This window comes from Zea mays, chromosome 10 (genome assembly GCF_902167145.1).
Source record: "Zea mays cultivar B73 chromosome 10, Zm-B73-REFERENCE-NAM-5.0, whole genome shotgun sequence".
Taxonomy (NCBI): domain Eukaryota; kingdom Viridiplantae; phylum Streptophyta; class Magnoliopsida; order Poales; family Poaceae; genus Zea; species Zea mays.
In genome coordinates this window covers 60,676,965-60,687,361 of record NC_050105.1, presented here as the reverse complement: position 1 = coordinate 60,687,361, position 10,397 = coordinate 60,676,965, and the positions used below count along the sequence as shown (strand labels likewise).

General features: G+C 45.1%; 1 protein-coding gene across 1 annotated transcript; it reads right to left on the bottom strand.

Moving 5' to 3' along the window:
- Nucleotides 1–1,090: 1,090 nt before the first annotated feature.
- LOC103641120 (polyphenol oxidase I, chloroplastic) lies at nucleotides 1,091–3,544 on the bottom strand. Its single transcript, XM_008664490.3, has 2 exons — nucleotides 2,404–3,544; nucleotides 1,091–2,298 (listed from the first exon to the last, which is right to left on the bottom strand). Exons 1-2 carry the CDS (start codon nucleotides 3,292–3,294, stop codon nucleotides 1,348–1,350), a joined length of 1,842 nt encoding a protein of 613 aa, XP_008662712.1. The 5' UTR covers nucleotides 3,295–3,544; the 3' UTR covers nucleotides 1,091–1,347.
- Nucleotides 3,545–10,397: the final 6,853 nt, after the last annotated feature.

Genomic DNA, 10,397 nt, shown 5'->3' with positions numbered 1-10,397 from the left:
CCATTCCAAGATGACCCTGTTAGTCAACTACTAACAGATGTGGTATCTTACGAGATGATTGCATCTATTAATCGTTTAATGCTTAATAGAATCGGACTTCTATAGAAAATGACTACTAACAAAGGTGGATTTGTAGATAATTGCCGCATCAGAAAATGACAATTAACAAAGACAGGCATTGTAAGAGTTCATCTTCAGAAATCGATTAATAGAGACCTATATTCTAAAGGTCCACCTCTTAAATAGTTATTTTTTAAAAAAATATCGTAACTTTTTTATGGAACTGTGATGGAGATAAACTTTAATATCAAAATCATAGACCTCAATGTGATCTACAACTTTAGGGTTGGTGAATATAAACTTTATAACAAAATCATAACACAATATACAATTTATGGTTGATAAATTTTCATTTATAATTTTTTAGAACCTAAAAGTTTATTTTAAACTATAAGATTTTGTAATTTAATATTTATAATTTTTTAAATGATTTTGGATGTTGATATAGTCTAAAAGTAGTGGGTCTCTATATAGTTTTAACAAGCTTTTGACTTAAAATTATTTAGATTCATAAACATTTATTTTATGTTATAAAAATTAGAACTTTGAAATTTAGAAATTTCAAACGACATTGGCCGTTGTAGTTGACAAGTTTTTTATTTGGAAAATTTGTGAGTCCCAAATATTTGTTCTAGACTTCTCATATTCTGATGGAAACTGACACTTTGATCAAAATTATAGATCCTCACAAGATCTAAATACTTCACATTTGAAACACTTTTCTTTGAAATCATTTAAGGGCTGGGATATTTTAATACAAGAGGATGAAATTGTTTATAAAAATATAGCATCCAATATCTATCTTGTTAGGTATAATCAAACTAATTGGTACAACGTAACCATACAACCAAGACATAAAAATAAAGTTGAAGTGACCTAATACGTAACATTTTTGTAAAACAACTTTTCCCTTCTCCCTAGATATTTTTAAAAAGGTCCTTGTACCTATGTCTTTATGCCTTGGTTGTATTGGTTGCATTAATTGGTTCAGTTGCACAAGATACGTTCCCTCGATATAAGTCCACGATCGTCTCTAAAACATAACCATATCATTCATAACAATGTTATTTATTCCTTAGAATCTACCATTGGCTCGCTCCTAATCCTTGTGAAATAAAACACACAATAATGCAACACTGGCCGCGTTTATTATTGCCGACACCCTACCGGCCGGCCCGCGCTGTGCGTGACAGCATATAAACGATGATGGTCGATGAATGACCACGCGATCGAGTACATACGTACGTACGTACAGTGTGCTTGATGAGCACTAGTAGCAACTAGCTCCTAGTTCCGATTCTTGATGGTGGGGCGAGCGTTGAGCGTGATCTTAGCATTTGTGCGCGGCACGATAACGACGTCGACGGTTTTATCGCCGTCAGCGTCGATATCGAACAGCACTTCGGTGATGCACAGGGAGAGCTTCACTTTCCGCGTCTTCCCGGCGCCGGAGCCCGGCACGACGGCGAAGCTTCCGGCGTACTCCTTGTACTGTGGGCCTACCTGCAACGCTTTGTCCGCGGGCAGGTTGATGGCGACGTCGAACTTATTGTTCGCCTGGGGGTCGTACTCGATGCCCTCGATCACCAGCAGCTGCTCCTTCCCCGGGTCCTTGGCCGGCACAGGCACGGCCGGCACTTCCACCACCTGGCCCTTAGTCAGGGCGAGCGGGAACACCGGCGCCGCCTTCCTTGCCGACGACGACCTCGGCGGGCTGTCCTTGCCGTGGGGCACCAGCGACGAGATCTTGCAGCGCAGCCATGGCAGGTCCTTGTCGGACTCGGCGTCGTACGTGTAGCCGAGGTCGCGCGTGTCCAGGACGTCGCGGAACCTGATGCGCACCTTCCGCGGGCTCTTGACGTCGTCGTAGAAGACGAAGCTGGTGTCGAGCCAGTCCGCCTCCGTGATGCCCTGCCCGCCGCCGAGCCTGGTCGACCAGATGTGCCACATGCGGTCGACGTTGGAGTGGTGCGAGTAGAAGAGCGGGTCGTGTCCCGCCGACCCCAGGAACCCCATGTCGTTGTTGCAGCTGTACCCGCCTTTGGTGTGGTTCGGGAAGCCGCCGGTAGCGGCACTGCACGCCTCCGAGGAAGGCGTCGGGCCCGCCTTGCCGACCCAGACGTGCACGGCAGTGTGCGCCATCCGCTCCAGCGAACCCATGCTGCTCGTGCTTGACCCGATGTCGGTGCAGTACTTCTCGCCCAGGAACGACTCGGCGCCCTTGCCGCTACGTATTTGCTAGTAGTAGCAGTAGCAGCCAGAAAGGTCAAAATTAACGAAGCGAGAGCAAGCTACCTAAGTACGTAGAGCCTTGAACAAACAAAGAAATACGTATGTATATACCTGGGTGTATACGGTGCACAGGTTCTTGTTCACAAGTTCCTTGTACTTTTCGTCCCGTGGGCCCTTGAAAGGGATGGGCTCCGCATTCCTGTCGTTGAGGTAGTCTAAGTCCACCAGCGCGTCGACGTTCGACGGGTTCCTGTTGGGGTCGTACAGCGGGTTGCCCATGGAGTCCTTGAAGAGTGGCGGCACCACCATGCCGGCCGGCGTGTCCCAGTTCCAGAACGGCAGCGCGAAGGTGTCGTCGCCGATGAGCTGCCCGAGGGCGCGCTCGTAGAAGTAGATGTACATGCGGTGCCACGGCGCGAAGATCCACGAGAAGTGCACGTCGAACGGCGCGTCCTTGGCCGTCGGGTCGTACTTGTAGTAGGCGTCGCAGTAAGCCTGGTGGATGGCCGCCTGGGCCGCGAAGCTCAGCGGGTTCTCTTCCGGTAGCGCCTTCATCTTCGCGACGGCCTCCTTGTACTTCTCCTGGTACTCCCGGCTCAGGAGATGCACCGGCTGCCGGATGCGCGTCACCTTGCTTTCCGGCTTGAAGTCCACGGGGTCCGTCGGCGACACCAGAGGGCACGGAAGCTGCCCGGCCGGGTCCGTGCACTGCACGGTCTTCTCGTTCACCTTGTCGGCCCTGGTGCACACCGCATCCGCGCCGGACGCGACGCCCGGGTACCAGGCGAGCCCGGCGGCGACACTGGACAGGCCGTTGAGCATCACGTCCCGCCGGGGCAGCCAAAGGAGGCCATCATTTTCGCCGCCCCGGCCACCGCCACCGCCGCTGCTGGCCCTGCACGTCGCCGTGCGGCGCCGGAACCTGGCGACGGTGGTCTTCTTGGACGGGCATGCAGAGGGCGCCGAGACGAGGGGGATGGAGGTGGCGCAGGCGCTCGCCATGCAGCCGTTGTTCAATGTCTACGAGATACTCCTACCAGCGGTCTGGATTTTGGACGTTGCCACGCACATCCATCGACGCCCAAGCCAAGCCAGTAGTATATAAAGCCATTTTAGCTGCAGTGCTCCGGCTCTGGAAACATAAATCCACGTGCACTTATACAATGAAGTTGAGAGGGCCACACAGAGATTAGATTGCCTACATGTGCCCTTGAACGTTAAGGGCTTGTTGTGGAGTAGGGAGATTGGAGGGGATCAGGGAGCCTTAATCCCCTCAAACATTTTTAAAAAATCACTACAGGAAACAGAAATCTCTGATGGATACGTTAGGGCATGTACAGTGGAGAGACACCAAAACGGTTCTCCAAGCACAGGAGACAACTAAGAGACTCTATTGTACAATGGAGTGTCTATAAACGTAGTCTATTAATAAATACAGAATTAAATGTATTTGTATAGCATCAGATCGATAGAACAGACGACAAATTCGTACAGTGGGAAGTGAGGCGTCTGTTGCTACTTGGTTTACGAGCCAGAGGCGTCTCTTCACGGAGAGACGGCTCTAAGATTTTTTTTGTAAATAACCCCTTAAACACCTTAAGAGACTCTATATTAAACATCACTGTACATGCCCTTATATCCGACGGTTTTCTTGGCAACCATCGGACGTATGCTTATCTCCGACGGCATGAAATAAGCTTATGTCCGACGGCTTATCTTATAGCCGTTGGAGATAACTAATTTTAAGATGGTGGTGCCTAACCGAGCCGTTTCATTTCCCACGCGCGCTCGCCCTTTCTCATTTTCCACGCCGCCGCCGCCGCCGAATACCTCCACGCCGGAGCCCACAACCACCCTCGCCGGCTCCCGCGCCTGACATCGCTGGCGCCCACCTCACCGGAGCCTGTGGCCTCCCTCGTCGGCTCCCATGCCCAACGCCGCTACGCCAGCCTCGCCGGAGCCGGCGGCGGCCCTTGCTGGCTCCTGCGGCCGACCCCGCCGGTGGCCATGCCCGACGTCGCCGACGCCCACCCCAGCCGATGCCCGCGCCTGTCCCGACTCTTTGCGCCCCTACGCCGCCCGCCACCGGCCACGCCGATTCTACCATCGGATAAGTGAGTATTCTTATTTTGTAGTACAATTTTGTAGATGCATAGATTGTTTGCTAATAGTCATTTTAGAATTAAGTAATTTATATGTTAAATATTGTTTAGTTTGTTATGTCCAACAGCCAAAATTTGATTATGTAATTAAATTAGCTTGTTTTAGTTTATTTAGTAGTGCTTAAATAATTTAAATTTTTAATTTCTGAGGGTAATTATTATACCCTCGGAAATAAGATCATTTTATATGATTTGTCACCTATGACAATGTTATTTTGTATATATTATTGTATTGGTGGTTTATTAGTAGAACTATGTAATAATGTGCGATTGTTCTAGTTATTTGTAGTGTATCGTAGTTGTTGGATACTTGATTTCGATCTCCTGAAGGCGTAAAGGATTAAGGCAACACAAGTTAGAAATGAGGACCTTCGTTCTGAGTTTAACAATTCTTTAGAGTGTTAATGCAGAGGGCGAAGGTCTTCAGGTAGAGATGTGAATAGAAATGATGCGCAATGGAATAACACAGTACAATGATGTACAAGAACTTATCTCTTTTGCTTTAACATTTTGATTATATCTTCCATTACATGAGATAAATTTACAAGCATACCTTCGGCCTAAGTGGTATGAAGCTATGTCCCTTAAAAAAGGTACTTTATGCATGACACTGTTCGTCTATTTATAGGGAAGATGAACCACCTTTGTACAAAATTACAATTACGCATCTGCGGCATCATACCCATTGTTTACAAACGTCGTAGGGATATTACTGCCTTTTCCCTTTCTTTACACTTACTACACCTTCGTTGCTATTCGTCCGAGATTTCTCCTCTGCCGAAGCTGATTACTTCGATCTGCATTCTTGTTGTTTGTGCACATAGACGAAGCTTCTCTCCTCGTAGCTTCGACTAACAGACAACTTCACTCAACCATTATCGTACGCCTAAAATAGTCGAAGACCTGCTTCGTCTGGCTTTCATTGTACACCTAAAACAAACTTAAGTATGTAATACAGATACTTTGAGGACCTTCAGCAATGTACGCCCCAATAGTAGTGTCTATAAACGAAACCTAGGCGTCACCTATTTCGGCCCAACACACCTCACATACAACGCATGTGAGGTGTGGTGGGCCGGAATTGTCCCTTTATTGGATAGCCTCAGGGTGACCGATAGAGTCTGTGTTTATGACAAATGCATATGCTCCTGTGTAGTTTTGGCAACATAACCCTCTGTTCTGCAATTGCACCATTTTCAGGCGTGCGATTGGAGAATAGCAAGGTTATGCTGTCGAAATTTAGCACGAGCACATGCCTTGTCATAAACACGGGGCTCGTCGATCACTCCTGGGTGGGTTTAGGACCTATCCTTTCATATAGATGTAGGGGCGTGATTTCTTCGTAATAACCGATGTTCCATGCATTACTTAACTAATTAAGTTAACATCTCGTATCTAGTATGGCAGAGGATTATCGATGGATATATGAAGGTTGGAAGAAGAGAGGTATTTTATCAAGTGAGTGGGTTGCCAAGACCAACACATTTCTCGGCCGTGCTTTTGCTCGGTCAGAGACCGGAACCGATGTTAGGTGCCCTTGTAGCAAGTGTCGGAACATTTATTTCCTTGATAGGAGGACTATATCGATAGATCTTTGTAAGAATGGCTATATGCCTTGCTATGAGGTATGGGTGCACCACGGTGAGGACCCACCTCCTTGTATTGTATTAGAAGTTTAGTCAGATGAAGAGGGGGACTATGATAGGATGGAAGAGATGATTGACGATGTACAACATGATCTTCTACTCATCGATTCTGAGAAACCCCCTCAACCCCCGATTCTGAGGATCCTCCTACACCTAAGGTTCAGAAGTTCTTCGAGCTCCTTAAAGCTGCTGAAGTGCTGTTGCACGAGCACACGAAAGTGACCGTCCTTGTTTTCGTGACTTGAGTTATGGCTATTAAGTTCATGTTTGCATTCTGCAACAACTGCTACAATGAGCTTCTGAACTTGATTAGTGATGTACTTCCAGAGAATCATAAGATGCCAAAGGACATGTAACAGTCCAAAAAGTTGCTCTCGGGTCTCGGTATGGACTACAAAAAAATCATTTTATGTGACAATAACTGTATGCTTTTCTAGAAGGAGACCATGAATGAGAAGAAGTGTACAATATGTGGTGAGCCTAGATTCGTTGAAAACGATGATGGTCTGACCATGACTACTAAGGTAGCATGTAAACAACTTCGTTCCATGCCTCTTATGCCTCGGTTGAAACATTTGTTTATCTCCAAGAATACAACCAGACACATGGGATGGCACAAAGAAGGCGTATGTGAGAATCCCGATGTCATGGCGCACCTAGATGATACAGATGCATGGAAGGCACTAGATGCCTTTGATTCCAGCTTTGCTCACAAAGTGCGAAATGTCCGCCTCGGTTTGGCAACAGATAATTTCTCGCCTTTCAATCTAACTACACTGTCCTACTCATGCTAGCCTATCTTTGCTGTTTCATACAACCTTCCACCAGCTCTTTGCATGAAATATGAATTTATTTTCTTATGTCTTGTAATACCTGGTCCAGATCATCCTGGAACAAAGATAGATGTGATGATGAGACCCCTGATTGAAGAATTGAAAATTTTGTGGGAAGGAGTTGAGGCATACGATTGTTATAAGAAATAGAAGTTGAACCTAAGAGCGGTGTTTTTGTGGTCGATTCACTATTTTATGGCTTATGGTATCTTTGCTGGATGGAGTTGTCATGGCCCATGGGATTCTGACATGTCCGATATGCGGTGAAGACACATTATGCTTCTGACTGAAGTTTGGTGGAAAGATATCTTATTTGGATTGCCATAGATGCTTTTTGCTTTAGCATCACCCATTCAGGTTTGAGAGGAACACTTTTAAAAAGGACATGGTTGTGATGAGGGGACCACCCAAGCATCTTAGCGGTCCAAAGATTCTCATGAGACTTAATGGTTTGAAATTAAACAAACATTAAAATTGGTTAGAAGGTTTTGGAACCGAGCATAGTTGGACTCACAAATGTGGTCTATGGGAACTCCCTTATGTGAACGGCTTGATTCTAATGGATAACATTGATGTCATGCACCAGGAACGAAATATGGGTGAAAGTATTATCAGCACTTGCCTGAATATCACTGACAAAACAAAAGACGGTAAGGCTAGAAAAGACTTGGTCTTAATTTGTAGTCAACCAACTCTAGATCTAGGAGAGAACGAGAAGAATTAAGCCACGTGCTCCTTACAGTCTTAAACCTAAAAGGAAGAAACAATTGATGAAATGGTTGGAAAACTTAAAGTTCCCTGATGGTTACAACACATGCTTTAGAAGGTCTGTGAATTTGAAGATGGGCAAGTTTTTCAGGTTGAAGAGTCATGACTACCACATTATAATGGAAAGACTCCTTCCTGTTATGTTCCGTGGTTTTGTAAAAGATGATGTATGGAAAGCATTAGCGGAGCTAAGGTACTTTTATAGACATCTTTGTGCTAAAGAAATAAAAAGAGAGATGATGGAGAATCTTGAGCAACAAATACTGGTTTTGGTATGCAAACTTGAAAAATATATTTCTTATGTTGGTTTTGAGATTATGCAGATAGGAATGACAATATACACCCTGACCTTCGACAACTGTCCCTAGGAGCAATAACTGTCAGACGTTATGGTCGGTATGATGTCAATGGTTTCCATTTCTGTTCTACAAGGCTTCGAATATGCTCATCCTCTTGCAGCCACAACCAATTCCGGAGTTGTAACTAGAGCTGTCAATGATGAAGGGAAGGTGACTAATTATTATGGAGTTATTAATGGTATACTCGAGTACAAGTTTTTAGAGATAAACAACTCAAAGTGGTGTTCTTCGATTGTGATTTGTTTACTCCCAATAGTGTAACCCGAGAAAACCAATATGGCATGGTGGAAGTCAAACACAATGATCGATTACAAGGCCACGACACTATAATCCTTGCGAGCAGGTGTATTATATGACATATCCATCTCAGAAGAAGAGTTTGGTTGATTGGAGTGTAGTGTATAAAGTTAATCCTCGTGAACGACTATATGCTCATGGTGATGCTGGTTATGTTGAAAGTCAAATCGAGGAGGAGGTGGGGGTTGCTGAGATTTTCCAAGACGATGAACTTATGAGCATGTTTAACGTACAAATTAAAATGTTGGAAGAATCCTTACTAGGAGATCAAAATGATGTAGAGGTTCTTCCAAAAAGAAAACGAGTGTCGAGACAGAAGAAAGCTACATGGTGAAAGGGAAATGTGCCCTTGGGCCATGTCTATATTGTTTTGGTGATTAGATGCACAACACATTATATTTGAACTAACATGATGTTGAGCAAAAGTATTTATGAAAAAATGAGCTTGGAAGAGGATTTAGTGAAAATCTATATGGTTCAAGCAAAAAGGTATGTACTGGACACTGAGTCAATTGATTTGAGTGCTAATCATATTTGTCTAAGTGCTAGGGACTCAGCTAAGTAAAGTCCAAAAGGAACAAAAGAAGACAAAGCGAGAAATAGAGAAAAACTGTTGGACTGCGTAGCACCGGACGGTCCAGTGCACGGTCCGGCTGAATTCGCTGCTCTCGGGCTTTTTGGCTACATCGGCTATAATTCACCGGACGGCCCGCGCATGGCGCCGGACAGTCCGGTGTAACAGCCACGCAGCGGCTAGTGGCCATGTCAGCGCTAGGCCAACGGTCAACGGGCGCACCAAACGGTCCGGTGCCCAGCACTGGACAGTCCGGTGAACCCCAGAAGTGGAAACCAGCCAATCAAGGGATTCTTTGTCACGTTCCGTGCACGTACATTGTCCGGTGTGCACCGGACAGTCCGGTGCGCCAGCGGACAGAAGGCAACAATGGCCTTCCAAATAGAGCTCCAACGTTTCCTAGTTGCCTTGGGGGCTATAAAAGGGACCCCTAGGCGCATGGAGCAGTACACTCCATTGAACATCCTAAGACGCCTAGACTCTGCAAGCCCACATTTGATTCATTGTGTTTGAGATTTGAGCACTTGTTTGAGTTGTGACCTTGTTGCGCTGTGTTGTGTGCTCGTTTCTTGGCTTGTGTGCGTGTCGCTGCTGCGACTCTAGCTCTTGTGTGTGTTTCTATTCCCTTCCTTACTCTTGTGGTTTAATTGTGATCAATCTTGTAAGGGTGAGAGGCTCCAACTTGTGGAGATTCCTCACAAAGGGAAACACTTGATATAAGGAAGAAAACCGTGGTACTCAAGTTTGATCATTGGATCACTTGAGAGGGATTGAATGCAATCCTTGACCGAAGGAGGCCACCACAATGTGGAGTAGGCATTGGCCAAACCACGGGATAAAATCACCGTGTCACTCGTGCATTTTTCTTTGTGATTGTTTTCTTTCCTAGAGTTCTCATATATTCACTTGCGCTATTGTTCCTAAGTTCAATACATATTCTAAAGGAACAATCAAGTGAAGAGTTCTCTCCTTCTTATTCACATAACCTTGGTTTTTTGATCTCACTAACATTTATTATAAACCAAGTTTGTGTTGTTTAGTCTTGATTTTTACAGGATCACCTATTCACCCCCCACCTCTAGTGCTCTCAATTGGTATTGGAGCCGTACTGTTCATTTAAAGGAACTAACCACCCGAAGAGATGGATCCTAAAGGCAAGGGGATGGTGATCAACGACAAGAAGAAGGAGACTCTCTATGTTGGTGTAACACCCTAAATTTGGGGGTATAAAATTTCTTGCTAATTACCAACCAAACTCAGGTGTTACTCTTCTCTCTCTATCTAGTTTCACTCTCTCCTTTTCCTTTTTGTAGAATTAGTTTAATTAGGGAGGGATTATTTATTTTATTTTGTCCAAACCATATGAGTCATGAAGTGTTGCATCATGTTGAGCCTCAAATATTCTTTGAATTGTTGCACATGTTTGATTTAGTTTGAATTTGAAACTTAGTTTGAATTTGAATTGA

Bases quoted from the DNA above. Each gene is read 5' to 3' on its own strand.
- LOC103641120 (XM_008664490.3), bottom strand. From the start codon at position 3,294: ATGGCGAGCGCCTGCGCCACCTCCATCCCCCTCGTCTCGGCGCCCTCT. The intron at 2,299-2,403 runs GTATATACATAC...TGCTACTACTAG, and splicing joins TGTGCACCGTATACACCCAG to CAAATACGTAGCGGCAAGGG.